Here is a 25,782-nt window from a genome sequence, read left to right as displayed (position 1 = left end):
AGCTGTCAAAGCACTTGACATATGTTCCCTCAACCACACAATTATGCCCCGTAAACGTTCGCCATAACAAAAGGACAAAACACCAAAAATCAAAATTGAAAAAGGGTATATTTTGAGTATAATTTCAGGTAATTGGGGGACAGTTGGATCAGAACATCAAAGATTTGTGGTTTGTGGCCGGAATGACCCTGGAAACAGATTTCATTGGACATTGACAGTTTTGTCGGTTATGCAAACCCAATTTGGGTCACTTCACAGCAGTTGAAAAGAGCTGAAGGGGGGGGATTGGAGGAGGGGGGCTAGGAGGCGCCTCTTCGAGTGAGCTGAATGTAGGTTAGGTGGATGCTGATGCCCAGTGGTGTGGCTCAGTCACTGGCAAGGGGACAGGCAGCTATGAATAGTATTTTGGACCCCTGCTGGCAGACGGCACTGCTGGGGGATAAGGATGATGCGGCTGTCGGTGGCTTGTCGGGCTTTTGTGCTGCATCTTGGCTTGTGCCGCCACCCCTTTTGTGTGCGTCTGTGCCATTGAATGCGTCTGCATGCTGAGTGCTGCTCATCCTCGGTACATGTTTGATGGTTTCTCCACCATTTCCGTTCCCGTCTCCCCGTCGCCCCATTTGGATACCATTCAGTCACAGAGCTCATAATTGATGTTCAAACTGATGTTGAGGCTTGGGTAGGGAAGGGACAGGGGCAGGGGCAGGAGGCACTTGCCACAGATTCTTTATGCTGCTGCTGCTGGTGCCGAGGGGGCCCTCAATTGTGACACGTTTTGTCCGGCATTACTCGCATTATTGTTATTGCTATTGTGATTCGGGCAGATGATGGTTTTGTTGTGCCACATCACATTGATTTAATTAACTTAAATTAGAGAAGCGGAAGCTGTCACAAACAGAGAGACAGAGAGAAGAGAGAGAGAGAGAAAGAGTGCGGAAGAGAGTGTGAGGGGGGAGATGGAGAACTGAGTGCCATCACGCCTTCAAAGGACTCCTGAGCGTGCCACACGTGCCAGGAAATCATCTGCTGCTGAGGTGGTAAGAAATACGTTACTTCAACTAATTTCCCGACTCAACAATGCAGCGCACAACAATTTATTGAGCCACGCGGCAAAGGACGAAAAATCCGACCAACAAAGGTACACAAACGAGGGTCCCTCTGTTCCAGTCCCCGCTCCACAATGAGGGTCCTGCAATGAGCACTACCTTGCTCCATCCCTCTCCCTCTCCAGCTCCTGCTAATGCTCATGCTTGGGCTCGGGGTTGCAGTTGCACATTGAGCCGCAACGAGAGGACGACTCATCAGCGGCGTCCTGTTTGGGTAATTGTTATCAGTGATCCTGAAATGAACGTTACTTTGAGTCCGGGGCCCGGTGTTCTGCCTTCCCCTGGCACGCGCCAAAAGAAACTCTCCCTTCCTCCCTCCCTCTTGTTCCCATCGAACAGCTGTTCGTCCTCGTCTTTTTACGGTGGCCTGCAGGACATGCTCTGGCATTTCAGGATCGACTGAGCGACAATTTTAAGTAATTGAAAAGGAAGCACACATTCTGTTTATTTTTTAGGAACTGTGAGAAAGGTCGTCCGGGTCGTTGGGACTTCTTCTGGGGTCTCAAATCTGTCAGAATCTTTCACTATATTTTTTGGAGAATATTTTAAAATATGACATTAATCTTAGGCAATGGAAAAAACAAATATTTTTGTTGCTGACAAGGCCAAGGAATATGTGAAATACTATAGAAAACAAAGCGAAGACCTTAAGAAGAAAATTCATTGATGAGAGAAACTTTTCAAGCTGGTAGATATGGGAAATTTTAATGAAAATGCTGGCATTTACGGAAAACTTTAAATTGTTTTCAATATATTTTATACACCCTGAGCATCAGGGAGTTTTATTTAAGATCCTTTCGCACCCTTTCTTTATAGGTACCCTACCCAATCATCCATCCACTCAAACTCAAACGCTCTGCCAAAACGCACTCAGAAATTGCTTTCCACTCAAGACTCAACGCTCAACTCAACTCACTTCCTTGAGCCGGAGATGGGCTGGGCGTGAAATGTGTTAGCCCCGGATTTCCAGTGAAAGCAGCGGCAGAGCAAAGTTCTCTAACCATTTTCATGGTTGCCAGCAAATTATCTATTCGGGGTTTTCTAAGATCTGGACCCTGGGCCCTGGAACCTGGGCCCCGGCCGCGATGGCCAAAACCGAGCAGCGCTGACCACAGCAAGTGTCGGCCAGAGGATGACACTCCCCGGTCGCTGATGCTGATGCGGATGCGGAGGAGAGTCCTGGTCCACCACTCATAAACACATTATGCATGCCGCCCTGGGGGGTGCTCGGGCCGATCGCCGGTTCACAATTTTTGCTTGCATTTCGTTGTCAATGCGAAAAAGTGTCAATAAAACCATAACGCGTTTTCCTGGAAAGCGTAAAATCAGGTAACGCCCACCACTGCCATGCCGGAACCTTTGCTCCTTCTATCTTCTCGACTCCGAGTCCGACTTCGACTCTCAGGCTCTGTGTCCTGTGAGGACTCTGGACTGACAATCTTGTTTTGACCATTTCCATTCTTTGAGCGATTTTTGTAGGCGAACCATAAAGCGATTATGATTGGGAAATATTTATGTAGTTTTTATTTTTTCTTTGAAGCAAAGCAGAAACTAATTATCGCTGATGATACGGTTTTTGTTCGAAACTCGACCAAAAAGTGGACCTCGTTCTGCATAAATAAACCATCTATTAAGAGTATCACTCGGCCAGAACGAATCGAACCAGGAGGCTCGGCTGGGCTCGACTTGCTTGAGGCCGGGGGCTGTCGGGCAGGATTGGATCGCATGGCAGCCCGTGGCCAGGTGTGCGCCGAGTCGTGTGACGACACATCTCCTCACAAGCAAGGGAATTATTTTTTTTATGCATACGCGTAAAATCCTTCTTGGCTTGGTTCTGGTCTGCGACAACAACAAAAAAGAAACGAGAAAAGTTTGCTGCGCATGCGCAGCCCTGTGCCACCCCTTGGCGAGTTGCCTTTGTTTGTCGCTTGTGAAATCTTTTGCGAAAAGTACAACCAGAGGGGTGGCTTTGCCAGTTGCTGCCACAGCCGAAGGGGCAGGGACAGGGGGAGGAGCAGCAGCAGCAGCAGCAGGAGAGGGTTTCCAGAGGTCGCTGAGGCGCAACGACCTTTCGCTGGGCGCTCGATTTATTTCATTTCGGTGTTTTCTTTGCCTTTGCTTTTGCGTTTCGTTTGCAGCTGTTGTTTTTGCTTGAGCGAAAGATTTTTCTTAAAGACACCCCAAAAAAGAAAAAAAACCTTCCCTCTCCCCTTGCCAGTCCAGCCAGCCCCCTTGTCTTGGTTGTGTGCAACGCGTGTGAAAGTTCTGTATTCCTGCCACAGCCACGCTTCAGCCATTTTGTTTTGCTTCTGGCCTTTTCGATCAGAGATTCCTCCATTCCATGCCGATCCGATGCGAGCGATCTGCGACGCAGTTGGAACTAGTCTGGGCAGGAGGGAATGGAAATGTGTGGCAGAAGCGTGTGCAGAGGGGTCGGAGCGGAGTCCTCTACGAATAAATAAACAAAAGAAGTTTGCCAACGAAATTACAGTTCACTGGAATCCAGATCGATGTCGTAAATTATGGATTCACGTATGGATTCCAAGCAGCAGGACTACAGGGCCATATATCAGTCGAATCACTTAAGATCTTGCAACTGTTGGCAAGGCAAGGAAATATGTTTATAATTATTGAATATGTCTGTTTTTACTTTGGGCCATGATTTTTTTAAATAATTGAAAATTGCTTTAATTTGCAGAGGTTACCTACGGACAGGCCTTGAGCTGATGTACTCCCAATTCTAGTCTATGGTTTCCTCATGTCTCTGAGTGCTTACGACTAAATGCTGGGCCAAGTCAAATGTAAGCGAATGTCCTGACCTTGATGGGAGCGCTAATTGCTTTATAGTGCACTTTGCCCACTACTCACACAGATACGAGTACTCACTCGCGAACACACACACAGAGCCGTGGCAATGGCCTCGAGGCAAGGTTACGTTTTATGATTTGGCAAATTTCCATTGGCCGGTCGAGTTCCGTGTAAGGCCGGACCGGACCGCGCCGGGACTGCGGATGAAAGGCTGCTGAAGCGGATGGACATGGACTCGAAAGGATGCGCAAAGTTGGCTGGGAGGGAACGCAGAAGGATGCAAGAAAGGATAACTTTATGAGAGGCTCGTAAAGACCGTCCGTTGAGCATTCGACAATTGAGCAATGGGTGATTATTTGCTTTGGTCACAATAAAGGCGACGGGTGGCAAGGATAATGCTCGGATATCCTTGCAATCCTCAAGCCATTAGCATGACGATTAGCGGCTTTTGCATGGCTGGTTCGATGAGCAAAGGGCTTCACTCGGACATCCAGGACTTCCAGGAACCTCTTTTACCGGTTTCTCGCAGGAGTTTTTTTTTTTGGAGTTTTGCGTAAAAAAGTTCCTTAGATTTGCGTAAAAAACGCTTGCCGAAGATTAGAGAAGTCAATTTTGGTTCCAGGAATGTCCATTGCGTCCTTTTACGGCGACAGGATTGAGGCAATGTTATGCAAGCTTGTCCTGGGCCCTGGCTGGACGGCTGCAGATTTCTCCGGAAAGGTGTCGCCTCCCTTTTCCCGGAAAAAGATTTCCTATGCCCAGAGTGACAGCAAAGAGCGAGGGGAGGCCATCATAAAGAATTCATTCCCTTATCCAGCCGATAAGCCTGACAAAATTTCTTATCAAAACAAATAGGGAATAATAAATTTTCGATAATTGTAAATACAGCCCAAAAAGTATCCTTGGGGCAGATCCCCGTTAAACTAATTTTACCAGCTCAGCTCCCATCGTGCACCCTGAAAATGGAAAAAAACAATAAAAAATTGAGGAATTTCTCAGCAAAATATTGGTGCAAAGGGATCAGATCAGCAAGGATCTGGTCTCTGGGCTGCATTCGGCTACACTAATCGTTTATTATGATCAACGAGCTGAATCAATAAAACCGAAAACGAAGCGCCCACTTCAGGACATGTCATATCGTTCTGGTTCCCACTCTCATCCTTATTGTGGTTCCCATTCCCATTCTCATTCGCATTCTCATCCACATTCCCATTACCGTTCTCATTCTCGTTCGCAGATCAACCTGTTTCACAGGGTTGGATGTCCTTTTGTGTGTGCGTTGGAGTGTTACCGTTGCTGGTCGTGAGAATTGAATGCACTGAGGGGTAACAGGTCCTGGTGTTGGCCCCTTATGTTGGTGCTGGTTGCTGTTTGCTGGTGTACAGGTATGCAAAAGTCAAATTAGTTTGCTATGGGAATTTGTCGAAGGTGTCTGGGGCTTGGGAAGGTCTTTGCGAGTAAATGTGTGTGTGTGTGTGTGTGTGTGATGGGAATTCGCTGAGTCCTTCTTTTGTCTGGTGTGAATATGATGAAAGGAATGAAAATTGTGGGCGGCAGAGAACGGATGAAACCCAGCTATGAAGAAGGTGAAGGGCTGATGATGATCCAAAGAAAGCTGACGGGGAAGTTACATAGAAGGGTCATCACTATGTATGTACATAGCTGACATTCTGAAGAGACGTTGAAATTAATAAAAACAAGTTTAAAGTAACACAAAGATTCTCAACGAATAAATTAATAGATGGCGAGTCCTGCCTTTGAGTTAAAAACTACAACTTATCCCATGGCTAGCTATAGTAAAGTTTAGCTCCATCAACCTCATCGTTGTACGTCGTACTCTTTTGATATTATTTCGCTGTATGTTTCCAATTTCTTTGCTAATTTCCGGTGTGGCGGAGCCCGGACACAGTTTCGAGACATTTCACACAAAATTCATGCACTTCCTTCCGGTTTGCGGAACTGGCAGAAAAGGGAAAACTGAAAAAAGGAGAGAAGAGCACGCAGAAGGATATTTTGTGTTCACATCTCGGCCAGACAATAAATAGAAATCTAAATTGCAAAATATGGGCCAGGGGCACACTGTCGAGAGGCCTGTGGGAACCGCGTCCTCAGGCAGCAACCAATTTGATGTGGGCCCACCCTCGCATCGATAAGATCGTTAACCGAACGAGATCTGGGTCTGGGCCCGGCTCTCCTCTAAGGAGGTGCTGAGAAAATCTCGTTTGTTGTGGCAGAGCAAAAGATTCAAAGATTTCATTGTCTGTCGCCTGGGAGCATCGGCATCGGCATCGGCATTGGGAATCGGCAACAATGTTTGTTTGTGCAGCAAAACAGGTTAACAGGTATTTAGCCCAGGGATCAGTCAGGATTATGGCTGAGTGATGGCTGAGAATTCGTGCACTCGAGTGGGTGGTCAGAGCACATCCATTGGAATCCATTAGGGGTACCGACGGAGCATGTCCGATGTCCCATAAATCAGTACGCCCCCATGGCAAGGCTTCAAGAATCGTTCAGATTTCATTTGCATTCCAATGATCCCGAGTCCACACATTAGGCGAGCAATTAAGCAAAGGACTCGACTCAGGGCACTCTGGGAAAAGGATAATGGAATGAAAATAAGTAAATGAAATGAAATGGTAATTTGATACGCGCACACTTATGGAGTGCGTTTCCCAAGGACTCGCATTGCCAGGGACAACGGAGCCTAGCCTCAAACAGGTAGCCCAGCGAGGGAGTCCTGAGTCAGAGTCCTGTGAGTCTTTCAGCCGTAGTCGCAACGAATCGCAACGCAAGCAAACAAATCTAAAATTTCAATGATGGATCGATTGTGGCCCTCGCTTGGGTCTATGCTCGGTCTATCGTTCTATCGTCCTGTGGCCGGCGAGCGTTAATTAGATTTGCACCGAGCGGCGCTCATCAAAGTGCTGGTCAGTGGAAATGTTTGAGAATGTTCGGATATTGCCTTGGAACAAAATCACAGACTCAATTTCGGGATAAACACCTGTGGGAAAGGACCTCACGCAGCCAAGGACAGCGAACATGCACTTGCACACATCTCTCTCCCCAGGACGTTCCATTGACTGACCTTTCCTCTTCTCTCCTTGGTGTTCCCACATAGGGAGTCGAGTCCCATTTCCATCTTCGTTTTCATTGTTATTCGCAGTTCCCTTTATTAATTTGAAGTGCCCGCAACTCTGGCTGGGTTCTTCCTTCCGGAAGAGCTCCACTCTTCCTCTTCTTTTGGTCCCTCCTACCCAGATACTCTGTGCTATTGTCCATCCACGGCACTTCCTGTGGGTCGGCTGGAACATGTGGCCAAAACAATCTATTGTTAATTAATTGTGCTGGTCAAGCAAGGCTCATGGGAAGAGGAAGTGAGTGCCTGTCAGCCAATCGTCGAGAGAGGAACCAACGACTTTGAAGTCACCAATTAAATATTAGCCTTTTTTGGCTTGTGCAAGTCTCAATTTCAATTTGGTTGAACGCGCAGTGTAGTAGCTTCCACGGCAGCACAATGCAAGAACTTTCGAGTGGGTCCGGTCGAGGCACTATGCAATCGCCCGCCTGGACTACACTCGGAAGCTTCATTGCATTGGGCATCCAGCGTCTGCAGGTCGAGCAGTTTCTGGAGACTCCAATCCGGCCACTAGTTGGTGAGCCGTTTGCACATCAGCTGGGTATTGCCTGCTATCTCCCAAGTAGTCGCTGCTTGTGGTTAGTTTTAGGCGCCTTTCCTAAAAGGCTGCCATCCCTTATACAACCCGGCTTGTGGGAGCACTGGCACTGCTTGGAGAGAACTAGTTTTAGAGAAAGTGAGCATTTTACGATTCAAAATTCATCCAAATTGCGCGCCATCGTGCCATAACATAAGGCGATTAATTTTTTTGAATTCAAAAAGCCGTTAAAATATGTTCTCCACCCAATAAGTATTCTACACGTATCTTACATCGTAATACATACAATGACACCTCGTTTTCCCCGAATCTAGTGGCGCCAATTACTCTACACATTTCATACATGTAGTTACGCATTTTATGTAGAATTTCGTAACTACAACTGTCGCCTCTGAGTCACATATAAGCTGCCGGTAGATGGCGGTTTTGAAGTTGCGCAACTCGATGCTGTCCACTTAGATGGCGTGCAACTCTATATTATGAATAGATTCGAAAATAAAATATATTATTTGTTTGATTTATTTGAAATTGCACATTTACATATACATACACATCCCTATTTGATATAGGTTTTGTTTTTAAATTACATATTGTGCAAATGCTGTCGGCTTTCGACTTTCCAACTCTGTCAATAAATTTAAATTCTGTATGGTTAGTGTCGATATTTTAAGGGGGTAGTTAAATATATGTAAAAATGGAATAAAAAAAAAAAAACTAACAAAAATCTTATTATTTCTCGCTGACAAAAGCTGGCTGATATGAAACGAAAATTGGAATTGCTTGCTGACAATAGATGACTGATATGAATCGAAGAAATGAATTGCTCGCTGGCAAAAGCTGGCTTATATGAAACGAAAAATTCTTATTGCTCGCTGACAAAAGCTGACTAATGAGAAACGAATTAATGTAATTGCTTGCTGACAAAAGCTGACTGTCATAAAACAAATCAAATTTGATTGCTCGCTGACATAAGCTGACTGATATGAAACGAATATTTTAATTGCTTGCTGACAAAAGCTGACCGATATGAAACGAAAAATTATAATTGCTCGCTGACAAAAGCTGACTGATATGAAACGAAACATTATAATTGATCGCTGACAAAAATGTAAAATGAGGGGATAAATGTAAAAACTAGAATGCAATTAGCTAAAAGTAATGCGCAGCTTTGTTATTGTTTACAAATTTAACAATTCAAACGAAAATTACGCGATTTAAAGAGTTTTTTTCCTTCCTTTTTTTTCCGTTATAGAGTAGAATGCTGGCTGCTGCTGGCACACCGAGAAGTGAATACTCTGAATGCTCCAAATCAGAATCCAAGACCACATAGCCACAATACCCTGCCGCTAAACTCCAAAGTTTATGTTTTTCAGAATATATAAAACAAGTGGTTTTAACTAAAATAATTTTATATATGTATGTATATACATACATATGTATATGTATATGCATGTATGAATATATGTATATGATCTAGGAATATATACCTAGAAACAAATGTATATGGGTTACATTACATGTGTATAGAATTGGCTTTTATATTTACATATTCTATATTCTAAAAATATATATGTAAATTTATTGAAAAAGTTGTCGAAGTCGAATGCCTACGGCATTTACACAATATTTACATATGTATATACATTAGTAAAAATCAATGCATATGTATAAAATACATGCATGTAAATACCATTTCCCTGAATATACATGTATATATAGAAAGATATACGTTTCTACATAATTTTATCGTAATAAAAAGTTCTCTGAAAAAAATAAATTTATTGACAAAGTTGCAAAGTCAAAAGCCGACGGCATTTGCACAATGAGTAATTTATAAAAAAAAACCTGTCTAAATTAGGGATATGTACATATATGTAAATGTGCAATTTCAAATAAATCAAACAAATAACATTTTTTATTTTTATATATTGTATTTATTTCACACCCCCACCCACTCTGCCCACTCTGCTAAATCAGCCCTCAAAACAAAACGAACCAATTTGGGTTCAAGCGGAAAAAAATTGTAGAACCCACATTAGCATAGCATGTGAGAATACATGGTACACACACATTTACGTAAACTGAAATCTCAAGCAAAATCGGTTTCGGTTATTCTAGGCATACAATCATATATTTTGGAGTGTTACACGTACACACATACATGCTTGCTGTCCGTCGGCTCGTGTCACGTCATGAGCCGAACGCGATCGGCCCCAGAGCCGAAGACCTGGGAACGTACGCTGAAAACTCAGCTGCGCCACTTTCGTTGTATGAACTAGCACATCTATATACTGTATACTGTATATACTGTATGGTTAGTGTCCCAACTTAGTACATATAATTATTAAATTAAGAATTACAAAACAATGTGGCTAAAATAAATCAAGAGTAAAATTAAATTGAGTTTTAAAATATATAATTTAGCATTGCAGTTTCAACAATTCAAAACTAGATTTTGTATACGCATACAATAAATATAAATGCAACTGGGTATGGGGTGTCCTTCCCTTCGAAGGACCATCGTCCGTTCACTCTAATGTGTCATCCCTGGGAGGTTGCAGAGGGGAAGTCCTACAGCTGTGGCTTTATATGGTGCTGGGCTCCAGCCTCACGCCTCCACTGTCCCAATCCTTGCCGTGTGACTGCTCCACTGTTTTTTTTTTGCGCCAGAAGGTTCTTTGCTTTTCCTTCGAAATTCATTTTAATTCGCTTTTATTTCTTTTTAATTTTTATTACATTTTCGTATATTAGCTTTGACTTTGCTTTAGTTGTATCCACTTTGAATTATTTGCTGTTTGTTTTTGCCGCTCGCTCTGTGGCAAAACGAACAAAAAATAGAAAGGAAAGCGGCATCAACAGCAGGAGCAGAGCAGCAGGAACAGGAACAGCAGCATTTTTTGTTTGTGTCCAGCATTGTTCTCCTGGCTTATGCATGGTGGGCGGGTGGGTACGGCAAAAGGGAGAGCGATACCCATGCCACGTCTAGGGCCCCGGACTCTGGCGTCGGTTGCTCCGGGTCCGGTTTTGTAGTTATTGTCCAACGTTGACTGTTTACGCCGAATGCGCCCAGCCACGTCGCGATCCGCGGAGTAGGAAATTAAAAATGGCGAAATAAAGTTAAATTTTTTATGGTTTGTGCAAATAAGTCACATGCTGGCGTCGCGTCCGGACTCCAGGGCCAACGCGACAGGACCGATACCCTCTGCCCCACGATGGGAATGGGAATGGTGATGGTGATGTGCCCCACGTGTAGCTCATCGCTTGTTAAGCAAGAAAATAATATTAGCATTAAGCGTTTGTCTCTGCGCCTCTGACAAACGCGGCGCCATCCGTCTTCCCTACGTTTTTTTCCTCCTCCATATACTCGTATTTATTTTACAAAATGGGCGACAAACTTGTCTGTGGCGTGGCTACTTTTTTTTGTCGCTTCTACGAGTAGTTCCCGTGTGCGCGCTCGTCCTTTCTCTCACATGCAGCACATCCAATTAAGCAGCTCTGCAAATGGTCTAAAAAATGAGCAGTGGGTGGGCGTGGGCGTAGCCGCTGGGGGTGAGGGTGAGGTGAAGTCGTTGGCTTTCAAGTGGATGGCCAAAGAAGATCCCCGGGAAAACGGCTGGATGGCTGTGTGTGAGGATGCGCTCACACTAACGAGCCAATGAAAATAAAGTAATTATCAAAGGCTTAAACAAATTTTTGGGAAGAGTTTCAAGTAAATTACGTTTGAGAGTGGAAACGCAGACCCTAACAGACCCTTACCTATCCCAATGGGGAGCAATTGGATGCCAGTATTTATATTCTGTCGCTTCCACCTACCATATTCGAGCTGTTCCATAAACTTGAAACCGGTTTCTGACTGACACACTTGCACTTTCTTTCAATTAGCCGCAAAAGACCCTCGTGTGCTGCCTGCCGCGGGCTGGTTTCTTTTCTTTTTCGGCCACAAATTTTGAGATTTCTTTAAGACCATAATTAACTCATATTTAAGGCAGGAACAGAGCGTGGGTGTCGAGGTGTTGAGCGATAGCTCTTTTAAGAGACATGTCTGCGGATGTAGGCAGATCGCGTGACGGGCACAACAAAGGTGCTGTCTGCGGCATTCTTAAGAGGCTGTGGCTGCTGGCGCACGCTCAGTGCCGCTTTGGACGTTGTCGCGATCGTGATCATGTGGCGACTGGTGTTGCTGTTGCTTTTCCACTCCGCTGTGGCCCTGTTCGAGGAGTGCAATCATCAGGTGACACTGTCAACGGGACAGAAGCTACTCATCAACTCTCCCTATTATCCTGGCCTGTATCCGGTTGGAACATCCTGCCGGTACTCGGTGCAGGCGCCCAGGGATCAGGTGCTGCAATTTAAATGCGAACTGCAACTGCAAACGGTGAGGAGAGTGAGCAGAGAGACGGAGATTCATTGCTGGGAATTTTCTTACCTTGTCAATTCCCGCACACAGCTATCCACGGACCTCCAGTGTCGAACGGAGGCGTTTCACTTCAATTCCGAGGGCGATGAGGTGTTAACAAGTTCCGAATACTTTTGTGGCAGCGGAAAATTCGAGCGCAAAAGTTTTCTCAATCGTGCCGTGATTTCGTACATTTCTCACGGTACACCGAAGCCCCCGCCAGCCGTGAAGCTAAAGGATAAGCTCTCGGTGCCAGCAACAACAACAAGCACAACCACCACAGAGTCGCCGCAAGCTGGGCCCATCGAGCAGCAGCAGGAGGAGGCGGAGGATGAAGACGAGGATCTGAGCGACGAGGTGTTGCACGTGCTCCAGGATGTGGGCGTCAGCGATGCCCTGGCCTACATGGCCTCCCTCCTCTACGACGAGGAGCCAGAGTCCAACAACGATGCTCGCCACACGCCGGCCACAATTTACCTCCGCCACCTGCCAAATCGCACCTCAAAGACTTCCGCAAAACGTGCCAAGATTGTGTCAAGTTATCCGCCCGCCTTTGCCATCGGAGGCGGGCGTTTTTCCTGCCTCGTGGAGGCCATTGTGCCCACGTGCAACTGCGGCTGGAGTCGCTTGCCCAGAATAGCCAGTCCCACCAACGAGGAGGCCGCCCTGCACGAGTTTCCCTCGATGGCTGGCGTGCTGACGAAGACGCAGGGAAAGATATTTTGCGGTGCAGCGATCAGTGAGTGGCATTAGTGGCATTCACTCATCACCAGAGGCTCTCATCTCAATCTCTCATCTCTCTCCTTTTCAGTCCATCAGCGCTATTTGCTGTCGGCCGCCCATTGCTTTCTCGGTCCAGAGACGGGCAGCGCTTCCCTGCTGCGCGTTGTGGTGGGCGAGCACGATCTGTCCAGCATCTACGAGACGTTCTTCACCCGCCGCTACGACGTGGAGGCGCTCATCCTGCACGAGCAGTTCAGCCAGATCAATGGACAGCTGAGCAACGATATTGCTCTGCTGCGGACACGCCTGCCCATTGCCTGGAGTCGATATGTGGGACCAGCCTGTCTGCCGCTGCAAACGGCGACGGGTGGCAAAAAGCTGCCGTTGCCGGGACACCAGGTGGTCGCCGCCGGCTGGGGCACCACCTCATACGGCGGACCACAGACCCATCGCCTGCTGAAGACCACCCTCGACGTGATCAATGGCCAACGCTGCCGGGAGGCTCTCACCTCGTCAGGTGTTCCGCTGCACAGCTTCTGCACGTATACGCCGGGACGGGACACGTGCCAGTACGACTCGGGCGGGGCGCTGTACGAGAGGATCAATGGTCGCCTGATGGCCGTCGGGATTGTGAGCTTCGGACATGCGTGCGCCACCAACCAGCCATCGGTCAACACGCGAGTGGCCTCCTTTATCAAGTGGATACGCGCAAAGACTCCCGAGGTGGCCTATTGTCCGAGCAGAACACAGGATTATTAAATAAATGGATAATTATCTGATTTCCGGCGTGATAAATGTTGAAATCGAAAAGAAAACATTCTGTGACTCATTATTGGCATCTATGAAAGGCTGAGTACAGAACCCACTTCCCCCCCCCATTTGAACCTTGTTCCATTTTTGCCATGTCGTGCCACTTTAACCCTTAAGTGGGTGTCAAGTTTGTCGCTTTGCCTGAACGCGTTCATCGCCAGCGAGCATCGCCATTCAGCCATTCATCTATCAATGATGCATGCCAAACGGAACGCTTCGCTGGAGCTGTATGCCACCTGGCTGGAGCAGGCAATGCAATTAAAAGCAAATGTCAACTAATTAACACTGGGAGGTAGGGCTGTGGCAATTGCCTTTCTGCATCCAGCCACCACCCCATGCCAGAGTACTGTCAATACAAATTCTTTTCAGTTGCTTTATTTTGGAGTCGAGTCGGGAGCTTCCTTTCAGATAAATAATTAAACGATTCGCATAACAGATGAAGCACGCTTTTAGGCTTAAAGGCAACGCGAATCATCGTCTGCCAACTTGGTTTTGTCATTTCTCCTGGCATAAGGGGGCTGGCAGGGCCGGTGGATGTCTATGTGGTTTGGGGCATCTTTTTATTCCATTTTTAGAAGAGGAGAATCCTCTTTTTGTCTACATACTCGTATGCAGGGACTGGCGTTGCACTTTTTCAATGCCTCTCCCACACCCCACAAGGGCCGCGCTTGTCTGTCTAACTAAGCTTGCCTGCATTTTCGCCTTTTTGCACTGTATTGACTGTTGTTGTTGTTGTTGCTGTTGCTGCTGTTGCTTTTGCTGCGCCTCCTCGGTATGTTTGCTTTTGTAGTTTTTGTAGGTGCACGCTCCATCCATATGTCTGTGCCTGGGAATGCCTTGTAAGCCTGTTGTTCAATTTACGTGAAACGCGAGTAGAACAAACCAACGTCAACTGCAGTCTGCGAGCGGCATCAAGTGTTGCATGGAACTTTGGGGGCGTGGCGTAGGGGCTGGGGAGGCTGGGGAGGGCTGGTGGCACTAATTGAAAAGCAGCAGCCACTAAAAGCAGGCGGGCGGATACAAGTATCAGCCAATGTGGCAGGTACAGTGAAATTTCCAACTCAGGCAAAAGCTAAACATCCTTGTGATTGGAGGGAAACAGAGTTCCTCGATAGACTCATTGCCGAGTAGCAGCAGATATCGAAATGGGATTGACTAAATCCACTATATCGGCTATCCACTGTAATAAGAAAAGGAATGCGCAAACCCTTCTGCATTTCCATCGAGCATTTCTTTTTTTTGGTTTTCTTTTTTGCACAGCAATTTCCTTTGCATAAAGTTTGTGCTGCATTTGATTACAAAAATGGCGCCGCTGTTGCTTCTCCTCCTGCTGCTGCTGCTGCTGCTGCCGCTGCTGCCGCTCCTGTTGCAGTCGTAATGCACGCCTAAACATTTTCGTTTAGTTGTCGTTTTTGGGGGCAGCTGCAACTGCAGCATCCGCCTAGACTTTGACCATTCATTAGCGTGTGTGTGGGGCATGTGTGGGGGGAGGGCGAAAAAAACTCTAACAAGCTCAAAAAGCAATTTGCAAGAGGCAGTCGAAAAAATTGCCAAAAATATCGACGTGCTGGCTCGTGCAATTGACGTGGGGAGATGTGGGTAGGGTGGTGGATAACGGGTTACGGGACCTGGACTGGTGGGAAAGGGATTTTCGGGGACCAGGGATTGGGGCCAGTTACATAAAACCACGCGTCGCACAAAAGCCGCCAAATCGTCGTCGCTCACAAAGCCCCAGCAACCAAAATACAAAATGGCTGCACACAACAACACAATCCTCGGTGTTCCCAAAAAACTATTTCACCCAAAAACTATTTAAGGGGAAATGCAAAAACCCCATACACATTTTATTTGAGACGCATGCAAAGAGAATAGTCGTCGAAAATGATTTTGGGAATAGGCCACAAAAATCCGGCTGGTTTACACTCAAAAATAAATTCGTTTCGTGGTCAGAAATTAGCATCGTTTTTGGGTTTATTTTTTGTGTGTGTGTTTGTGTGTTCGGCTTACAGCCAACGTTGATGCTAGTAGGCCAATAAAATCCCTTCGCATCACTAAAATCAGAAACAGCGCAAAATCAATCAAAAAAAATAATTTGAACTTTTCGATCTATTTGTTTCTCTCAAATTTATAAGTACATACATATTTGGACATATTTCAAAACAGACATCTAACGCATAATGTTGAACTCGCGTGGCATAGGAGCTCTTGGAAAGGTGCTCAAAACTTCCCAGGCACTCGCTCATGCACAGCGCTTTGGGCTAACTGTCAGAGCTAAGTCTACGGGAAACAGGGACCGACCGCCGCTCACGCTAATCAAAAGCTTTTTGAAATTACGAAAGATGGAGGCCTCCCATATTCGACCTGTTCCGGACCATCTGGAATCTCGAATTAAAAGCGAATCGAAGCCGACCTTTCTGCCCCATCGCTGCGTGCTAGACGATCGAAACTATTGGACGGACTTCAGGCAGCAGAAGGACAAGAACGCTGAGCAACGCAAGAAAAAGCGTCGACAGTGGCGTGGAAGTCTTTTCCAGAATGAGGAAATAACCGACCTGGAGCCATAAAGATTAGCAAAGATGCCCAAAAGTACCGAATAAATTATAATCCGACACAGCTTAATAGTAAACATAAATTACAAATCGAATCTAATCGAACCAATTTTAATTGGTTTATGTTTAATTTTGCCACCGATTTTGTAAGCTAAAGAATTAGGCACCTAAAGAATATTACAACTTGCGACTTTGGTGTGGAGAGGAGCTGAAGAACTCATAATTAACGTCCTACCCTTTCTTAACTTATTTTCTGTGCAACATGCACTTTAGTCTCAAGTTGCACGCCATCTGGGTGCCTCCTTTTCCCACTTGCTGTCAACTGTCATGTTGGAGGCACTCAAGAGCAAAGCACAAAACATAATTAAACAATTAAAAAGCCCCACGCGGGTGGGTGTGGGTGGTATACTTAGCCCAGTTAAGAGCAGCATACATCAAAGCCGGAGAGGCTGGGCGGCGCCTAATTACGCCGACAAGTGCAGTGAATGGAAACGGAGAAATGCAAATGTGCAGAACAACAAAAAAATACACCAAAATTAACTGGCAACAACCGAGAGCGGGAAGCAAAATCCGAGAATATGCGGGGGCAAGTTAATTGTGCAACTCGGCGAAAAGGAGGAGCCCCGACACCGACACGGTCTGGGACTGGGACTAGGGATGAGGCAGGGGCAGGCTGGATAGTAGGACAGGACAGTGCTGTGGACGAGAAGTGGCGGCAGGGCACTCGACAAGCTAGTCCTTGCTTCTCTGCATTTTTTGTTGCCATTGCCATTGATTTTTTCTATATTATAAAATTTATGCTACTCGTGCTCGCTCTCTATGCTTTGTTGGTACCCTCTCTCCGCCTGCATCCGCAGCCAGCCACCTCCAGCACTTCATTTTCAGCCTTTGCTTTTGATAAAGTCCTTTTTTTCTGCATTTTTTTCCAAGCGCTTTTGAGCTTTTGTTGTCGAGTGCAGCAGCAGCAGCAGCAGCAGCAGCACCAGCACCAGCACCACCCGAACCCAAAGAAAAGGGCTTGACAATAAAAATTATGAAGCATATTACTTGAGTGCACTTGAGTTCCTCTTTCCTCTATCCATTTTAGCCCCCACCGCCCCCGCGTCATTCTCTTCTGTCACTTTTCGTGCCGCACTTGTTGGGATTTTCCTTGTTTCTTTTTGTTATTTGTTATTTTTGTTTTCGTTTTGTTGTGTTGTTCTTGGCGTACATCGCAAGGATGCGAAAATATGCCAAAGTATGTCGCTAGTTTGTGGAGAGTGCGAGTACACCGGCGTGTTAAGTAGCAGAAAGGGTTAAGAACCCTTGAGATAATAATAAACTGAATGAGATGGAATTTAAGATACGAATTGAGGAAGAATTGCACCAAAGGGGTCAAAGCTTAGAGGCATGGAGAGCAGATAATTGAGACAGGTTTTAAAGGAATTGATTGCAGTGAAGGAGGTAAGGATTAAATACAGCGCCATGAAATAGACCAAGTGCTGCAATGGGTCCCTGGAGGCATGGAACCGAAATGGAGAGGTTCCTGTTCCAAAATGAAGAAACCCCAGAACTATTTCCATTAATTTTTCATAGTATACCCAAAATATCCCATTTCCATTTAAAACTTAACCTAATTACTCGTTCATATTAATCATATTTATATTTAGTCAAAATCTGCTCGAAAAGTTCACTGAATGAGTATGGCAGTGAGACGAGAGCCGAGTGCCGAGAGGTGTGCAAGTGAGAGAGAGGGAGAGGGAGAGCCTAGAAGGTCGTTCGGCCATAGATCATAGCATGACGGAACTCCGCCCATCGACTTCGATGCGAGCTGTAAGATGGATAGGGGCAGATGACCTTGCGGGAGATGGCCTTTCTCGGTGTATTGTAGTCGGTTCTCTGGGCAGACACACGTCTGAAGAGCTCATCACTGTACTGTTTGCGTTCCAGTTCATCCTCATCTTCGATGTCGTCTTGTTTCTGGCCAAAGACAACCTCCCGGACGGTGCCCACCCGCTGATCATCATTGGCGCCTTCCATTTCGTAGCGCTCCGCTACCAGGGCCTGTGCCCTCCGGTCCTGGTTAGAAAATCGCTGCTCATGTTGCTCAGCCGCCGAAGCCCTGGCCATCCAATCATCTTCAGCCTGCTCGTTCCTATCAACCTCCTCCATCCAGCCTGCTGCCTGCCTGTGTTGCTCCCTCTTGTGAGCTCGAACTTCGGTGTCGAATTCGCCAATGGTGTGCGCCGGCAGATCCTGGGATCCACCAAATTGACGACGTCGTCGGCGCGTTGGTTTGTCCAGATTGATACTGCTGTTGCTCCAGTAGCGATTCTGGTTCAGGTTCTGATTCTGTTTCTGCACCATTATTTGCCGGGCTGCGAACCAGTCCTCTCGCTTGGGCCACTGCCTGGTGCCGAAGCCCAAATTCATCATCGCTCGATTAATCCCCGCATTGGGCATCGATGAATTCCCACTGTACGACCTAAGGTACAGTGTGACTACCGGCCTCATCGACGAGCACATCGATGGAAGTTTTTTCAAGATAGAAGGCATTTTGTGAATTTTAGCTTCTAATGTATCTAATATAACTTTAAGACCAATCAACAATTTTGTCAAATTTTCGGATTTGTTTAAACAACAGCAAAAAGGAATTTTAAAATATTTTAATAATTTTAAAAGAAAGATCGAACAAAAAATTTGTGTAGTGTTTTGGAAGACAACAATTTTGAAACTGAGAAACCTACAAAGTGAAGCCGGGGCAATGAAGTATCAATGGTATCAAGCGCTTGCTTTGTCATTGAATTTGGAATTTTTCATTTTCCATTTCCATATGCCATACACAAAGTCAGGAAATTTATCCAAATAAATATCATAATAAATTTATAGCCAATAACAATTCAATTTGAGTGCGACTCAGGCCAGGACATTCTTTTGGGCCAATTAAACAAACAAAAAATAAAAAAATAAAAAAAATTGACAGAGCACAAAACAATCTTCAGCAGATGAACATTTATTAATTTTTCATCAGTGTCGAGTGTGGCCAGGGCTGCAGGATGCTACTAGCTAGAGGCGGAGGCGGGGACCTAGCCTTTGACTAAATTTTATGCAATTTGAGATGAGAGCAATAGCAACAGCAACAGCAACAGCGAGACTGTAAATTGAGTTAGTGCCCAATTACAACAACAATTATGCGTGAAGTCTGCAATTTTACAATAAATGCAAAACAGTATTAGAAATAAATTCCATAGTCTGGCCGAACACCAAACACTCTTTTCTTTAGCTGGGAAATGGAACACGAGAATAAGTCGAATAAGTTTGATGACAGAGTATTGCATAAAACTTTCTTGCTTATAAAAATAACTACCATGCCTAACGGTATTTTATGGCCAGCGGGATTTGATTGGTAAGAGCCGAGCTGAGGATGTGGCTGTGAATGGGGGGAGGGGGTGGCTGCTGCATGTTGTTTAAATGTAGGCAAAGACATGTCACTGCTTTTTAATTTAAATGCAAATTAAGGCCTTTGTCAACACTTTGGCAAACTCAAGACAACTGCGATGACAACGATGGATGCTCGAGGCCGAGGCCAAGGAGCTAAGCAATAGCTGTATATAGTTTTAGATATATATGTGTATGTGTGTGTGTGTGTGGCGTTCGTATCTGTGTTTTAACAGCAATCAATGCTGCACATCCTTAACGCACACAAACCGCCCCACCCACATAGCGCCACATCCAGTTGATGTGGGAGGTGATGCGAGTGTTGACACCGATGCCATAGGGCTGTCCACAGGCCCGCCCGTAGCTGATCACGCCCAGCAGATACATTCGTTCGCGCTGGCGCAGGATAACTGGGCCACCAGAGTCATACTGGCAGGAGTCCTGGCCCCGGCCGCTGAAGTCGTAGGTGCACAGCTGGCTGGCAGCGATGCTGGAGTTGTACTGCTGCCGACACACCGAGTTCTCCATGGTCAGCAGCGTGGCCTTCTGCAGAGTGTTCGATTTGGCGGCGGCGAATCCCAGAGTGCCCCAGCCGGTAATGTCCACGTTCTGGTAGCTGAATGTACTGTCGCTGTGTGGGATTTAACGGGAATGTTGAAGCCTATAAAAGTCAGTATACATTTCTGCACTTACGACTGCCGGATGGGCAGACAAATGGGAGCCACACCCCTCGACCATTCCATGGGTGTGGCCGTCTGCAGCAGTGCAATATCATTGAGATCTCCGGAGTTGGTGACCGTGTATGCGGGATGATTGATGATACTGAGAATTCGGTGCTGGGCAGCATAGATTGATTCGCTCGCTGCAAAAATAATGGAGCTTAGAATCGCACAGACTGCCTCCGAACCCAACCCTCCGGACCACTCACCCGAGCTGAGATCGTGTTCGCCCACAAGGGCCAGCAAGCGAGTGGCCACCGGCTGACGCACCGTACAGTGGGCAGCCGTCACAATGTACCGATCACTCACGATCGTTCCGCCACAGAAGATGGGCAGAGTGGAGGCCAAGTCCCTGAGACCCACCATCGAGGGGTACTCGTGTTTGGCCGTCTCCACGCCGTTGGCAACGCGATTGGGATACGACCAGCCGCAGTCGCAGGGCGCCGGACGAGCCACGGCCTGGCAGCTGAGCCGCGCCCTTTGGCGGCTCTGCGCACTGCTCGAGTAGTAGGCCAGGGCCAGGGACTGGAAGTTGGAGGTACGCGATATCTGGCCCATGCGGCAGTACCGTTCACCATCGCGGAACTGCAAGTCACCGTCGCGGGAGACAAACAAAAACTCCGAGCCGCAAGTATCGGGATACTAGCCGGGGAATGATTGTGTCAGAGATAGAATCATAGATCCCGTTACAGGACTCCAGAACTCACCACTTCGTAGCGACAGCTCAATTGGATCACATGATTGCTGGGAGCTCTCAGGCGGAATCTGCAACTGCTGCCACTTGGCAGGGCGCCCGGAAAGTTGGCACTGGTTATGTTAATCACTTGATTCGACAGCAAATTATATTGTCTGGTGCACTGCTGCTGTCCGTACACTGATGATGCACTGATGGCGACACAAGCCACAACAAAACTGAAAAGTTTCAGCCCGAACATGATGGAACGCCAGCAGATGTTACTATAAATCTGAAGCACTTACAGATCCACTTTATATAGGACTACCTTAAGCAGATAAGAATGAATATTTCACATATCTTTGGGAAATAACAAATATTGGCCATAGTCAAAGTAGAGATTGAAGTCAAGGTGAGGAAATACTACCCCGGCTAGTATTTACATGACCTTGAAGGGAGGTTTTAAGGCTAAAAAGAAAACGAATGTTCAACGAACCAAGTTCCCAGTCACACACATTTATTCTCGTCTCAGAGGCTGACCACACAATTGGAGTAGCCAATCTTCTGACGTATCCAGCTGATGTGGGAAGATATTCGTGTGTTCACCCCCATGGGATACGAGTTGGCGGCACAGCTCTTGCCAAAGCTGATGATACCGAGCAGGAACTGCTTGGAGGAGCGCAGGATGACGGGTCCGCCAGAGTCGTACTGGCAGGAGTCGCGGGCGTTGCCCGAGTAGTCGTAAGTGCAAATCTGATTTGGATATATTGCAGCCACATCGTTATATTCGGTCTGGCAGTCCTGGTTGTTCACCACCATCAGGTTGATCTTCTGCATGCTGGCGGATGTGGGTCCGGCAAAGAAGAGTGTGCCCCAGCCAATCACATCGACAGTTTCATACGAAAATGTCTGGGAGCTGCACAAGGATTTCGATTTAGAAAAAGAGAGGGCGAAAGGGAGAGCTCTATAGAGAGGGGGGATTCTGTGTACTCACGTGCCAGCAGGCGGCAGGCAGATGGGACCCACACCACGTGACCAAAGAATGTTGCTGGCTGTTATGAGAACTGCAATATCGTTCTTCACATCGGGCTCATCCTCGTATTGTTCATGGGTTATCATCTGCTGTATGGCATACTGCTGGTAGTACCTTGAACTGGAAGCTGTTCGAGCAGAAGAGTCTGTGCTTAGGCAATGTCTCGTATTGGCTTGGATTTCCCATCACTTACGGTTCTGAAGATTGTTGGTTCCGGCAATAGCCACAATATTGATGGCCTGCTTGATCTGCAGCGTGCAATGGGCGGCGGTCAGGATGTAGCGATGGGACACTAACGCAGGATGGATGCCAATTGTGAGTCAGTTTCCCCAGAATCCCCCCCCGCCCCCACTCACCTATGGTACCGCCGCAGAAGGAAGCCTGCTGGCTGGTGACGTCCTTGAGGGCCACCATGCTGGGAAACTCATTGTCCGCGGCCTGCTGGCCATTGGCAATGCGGGAGTTGATCGACCAGCCGCAGTTGCAGTTCTGCCTGGCTGTGGTCAGGGTGCACTTGAAGTTGCCCCCCTGCCCGCCCGTCGAGATGTAGGCGAAGACTAGTTCGGTGAAGAGAGACTCCCTGGCGAAGTTGCCACTGCCACAGAAGTTCTCGGCACCGCGCATCAACAGGTCTCCCTCGGGATCCAGCCAGAAGTTGTCCGAGCTGCACTGGCCATTGTTCTGGGGCAGACTAATGGTGCACTGCACCTGCACGGAATAGTCCACGGGTGCCTTGAACTTGTAGCGACAGGATGTTCCCGCGGGATAGCTGCTGGGATAGTAGGGGGACTCCACGTACGTTGTGCCCGGATTCAGGTTGTACGTATTATCGCAGCCCTCGAAGTAGGCCAGCGCGACGGGAGACAGCGCCAAGAGCAGCAGAAGCTCCGTGATAATTAGACAGCGGCTAAACATTTTGGGCAGACCTTACGGTTTCGCAGCCAAAACTCAACTGGGCCAGCCCGATAATGCCACCCACAACTAATACCAGAGACAAAGCCAAAGTTAATTAAAAAAAAAAAAAAAGACCGCGTTCCAACAGTTGATAAAACAGTTGGAAGTTGTTCAAATACAATGTTATGCGGCACCGGCAACTCCCCCCACTGACCTTGGTCAATGCACAACTACTCAATCATTGAACTTGGCCAATAGCTGCGCTGGCATTATTCCATTTGCTAGATAAGACGTGACTGCATTTACTGTGTGCCAATGCTGTCTACTCTGTCATGTTTCGTGCCTTATATTCCAGCACCAGATCGAGTAGGGTTATCCACCAGCTGCGCTACTGGCGATAGGCATAAGCCGAGGGTAAATAAACATTTTTTTGAATAATACGTTCTAATTAAGAGGCAAATAACGACGAGAACCTACGTAGATCTGTTCCAACGGGTTCACTTTTCCTGCTACGATTGTTTGCCAGCTAACCCACCTGATAAGCTAAAGATAAACCAGATCCAGGAAAGTAGCTACTGATTGTTTTTTTTCCCTTGGTCATATTTGCCAAGAAATTTACGATTACAATAAAGAGAGAGAGAAAAAATAAAAAGCAAAATTTTATCTTTTCAATTGTGTACCACAATCGGAGCAATTTTTATTTTTTATTTATCCAGCCAATTAGCTTGAGGCAGAAAAATTGTTATAAATCTTAATTTAAAGTTAGCATTTTGTGGGAATATTTTTTGTTTAATATTCAAATTTATTTATCATCTAATACTTGTGCAAATATATTGGTTTGAAGTGTTTCTTTAAATTTCACTGCCAAGAAATAAATAAAAATTCATGGCGAAAATACAAGTACTCCCCTCGAAAATGTTTGTTGGTCTTTAATTAATTTTGTGTACACAATACTCGCATGGTCTTGGAAAATCTACATACCTATGGAAAAACTTAACCAAATTTCTTAAAAATACAATGAAAACGGTATAGGGCCACGGCATGGCTTTAAATTTTGGTGGAATAAAAAATGCATTAATAGGGGGCTACTAAAGCAATCATGGCTGAAAAGGTGCGGGTAAATGCTGATGAATATCAGGCCAATGTGTCTATCAAAAATTGACTTTATTCAAAAATATCAGCACACATATACAAATACTCACGCACACAAGCGAGCATACCAAAAATCAGCGCCTAAAAGCATGCAGCAGTTTTGCCTCTGCTCCGCTCGGAGCTGTGTAATTATAATATGGCAGCAATTTTCTCTTTATCTTTTTGCAGCCACACTTTTTGTTGTCATCCCTGCCTCACCTCCCCATGCCCACTGCTTCTGCTTATGTTTCTGCTCTGTACATAACCATGTCTATATTTTCTAGTGTCACACACACTTTTTGTTGCTCCATTTGAAGTGGATACTTTTTTTTTTTTTTTGTTGATGGCACTCGGAATTTTTTTGTCATGCATTTGCATTTTCCACTAATTTGACTTTTGTATTGTTGCGGTCGGTGTGGGTCGGCTGCCTCGTTCCCCTCGCGTCCCTGCCCTGCAGCGCGTTTATGTGTTAGAGTTTTTTCTGGTCGTTTTGGCTTTCCACCAATCGCATTCCCTCTGCCACATCTGATGGTGATGGTATGTGTGTGTATATGTGTGTGTGTGTGTATCTGCGCTTATGCATTGGTGGGTGGGCTGCGCTACGCACTTTTTGACTTTTCGTTGAGGAAAATGCGTTTTCATGCATTGGTTGGCTGTCGAGTGCAGGACTGGGCGTGTGATTGGGTTTGGGTTTCAGTTGGGTTGCTTTTGGTTTTGGTTTTGGGTTGGGTTTTTATGGTTCTATCTCTCTATATATTTCTGTGTCTCTCTTTTTGTTTGCCTCTATGTGTCTGTGTGAGTGTGTTTGTGCGGTGGAATGTATTTTCCCAGGCCTTGTCATTTGATGCGGCTGTGACTCTGTGGCCATATCATTAATTGCCGTTAGCTGGTAACAGGAACTAGGCATGGAAAGCGTGCAACACACACAAATTAGTGGGCAACACGCTTTGTATAGAAACAACTACTATGGGACGAAGTGGGGAAACTGAAACTCTGACAGAATAGCGGATAAAAAAACAGATGCATATACATAAAGGGAGGCTTTCAATGGATGGCTAGAGGCTAGAGGATAGAATATCTATATACCTTTACATACATTTGTACATTTACCTTAATCGTGTTTGAAGTACATTGAATTATATGATACAAATACAAAAAATAACTGCATATCTCTAACTATGTAATAATACATATGTATAAAAATCGAGCCTTTAAAGTTGGCGAACTCTTTTGACTCTCATTTCTGATCGCTAAACAAATGTGGAAAAAATATTTTTCGTTTCATGATATCGATGAACCGTAATTTCAGTTTCCTGGCCTATAATCCGACAGATTTGAGGCATCCATCAGAGACTGTATTTGGGTTTTCTTTTTATTTTCTCGGCTTTGCCCCACAGCCTTTGACATTTCTGTCGGCCTCTTTCAGGAGTCCATTTTGTAACTCAAACGGTATGGACGTAAGCGGAAACACATTCAATTTGCTGCACCTTCAATCACAATAAATCCATACAAATTTTCCTTTTTTTTCGAATCTCTTTTCAAATGCAAACTAAGCAAATTTTAATTAATGAAAAATTGCAATTAAAAATGGGGTTTTCTTCCAACTATCTCACTCTAGCATGCGCCGTGAACAGTTTTTCATTTGCGGCCGTAGAAAAAAAAACCAGAAAGTTAAAACGGAAGGCAATCCACAAAACAAACAAAAATGAAACAACAAAAAATGTGCGCCCAGTAAATGCATAAAAAACACAACGCACTCTGTACATACTCTGTATGTACAGCGATGGGTGGTCGGTCGGTGGGAGGCGTCATCTAAGCAAAGCCTCTGCCGCTGCACCGCTGCCAGCGT

At 46.0% G+C, this 25,782-nt stretch overlaps 4 protein-coding genes across 5 annotated transcripts; 1 reads left to right on the top strand and 3 right to left on the bottom strand.

Annotated features, from left to right (window-relative positions):
- The first annotated feature begins 11,734 nt into the window (after positions 1–11,734).
- On the top strand, positions 11,735–13,504 carry LOC111074289 (venom serine protease 34). 2 transcript variants are annotated; one of them, XM_022367019.2, is made up of 3 exons: positions 11,735–11,972; positions 12,036–12,723; positions 12,796–13,504. In XM_022367019.2, exons 1-3 carry the CDS (start codon positions 11,751–11,753, stop codon positions 13,464–13,466), a joined length of 1,581 nt encoding a protein of 526 aa, XP_022222711.2. In that variant the 5' UTR covers positions 11,735–11,750; the 3' UTR covers positions 13,467–13,504. The 2 variants fall into 2 exon arrangements, with proteins under 2 accessions (XP_022222711.2, XP_022222712.2); XM_022367020.2 differs by having other exon boundaries at positions 11,735–11,963; positions 12,796–13,502.
- Positions 13,505–17,695: 4,191 nt separating this feature from the next.
- LOC111074260 lies at positions 17,696–18,767 on the bottom strand. Its single transcript, XM_022366986.2, has one exon. The coding sequence runs from the start codon at positions 18,599–18,601 to the stop codon at positions 17,813–17,815; it is 789 nt and encodes a 262-aa protein (XP_022222678.1). The 5' UTR covers positions 18,602–18,767; the 3' UTR covers positions 17,696–17,812.
- A 325-nt stretch (positions 18,768–19,092) lies between these two features.
- On the bottom strand, positions 19,093–21,143 carry LOC111074261 (venom serine protease). The gene is made up of 4 exons (XM_022366987.2): positions 20,910–21,143; positions 20,412–20,844; positions 20,177–20,345; positions 19,093–20,114 (listed from the first exon to the last, which is right to left on the bottom strand). The coding sequence occupies exons 1-4, from the start codon at positions 21,135–21,137 to the stop codon at positions 19,739–19,741; spliced, it is 1,206 nt and encodes a 401-aa protein (XP_022222679.2). The 5' UTR covers positions 21,138–21,143; the 3' UTR covers positions 19,093–19,738.
- Positions 21,144–21,359: 216 nt separating this feature from the next.
- LOC111074262 (venom serine protease) lies at positions 21,360–22,872 on the bottom strand. Its single transcript, XM_022366988.2, has 4 exons — positions 22,265–22,872; positions 22,102–22,200; positions 21,870–22,035; positions 21,360–21,791 (listed from the first exon to the last, which is right to left on the bottom strand). Exons 1-4 carry the CDS (start codon positions 22,821–22,823, stop codon positions 21,404–21,406), a joined length of 1,212 nt encoding a protein of 403 aa, XP_022222680.2. The 5' UTR covers positions 22,824–22,872; the 3' UTR covers positions 21,360–21,403.
- Positions 22,873–25,782: the final 2,910 nt, after the last annotated feature.

This window comes from Drosophila obscura, unplaced genomic scaffold, assembly GCF_018151105.1.
Source record: "Drosophila obscura isolate BZ-5 IFL unplaced genomic scaffold, ASM1815110v1 contig_17, whole genome shotgun sequence".
Lineage (NCBI taxonomy): Eukaryota > Metazoa > Arthropoda > Insecta > Diptera > Drosophilidae > Drosophila > Drosophila obscura.
This window is presented reverse-complemented; position numbering and strand designations above follow the sequence as displayed.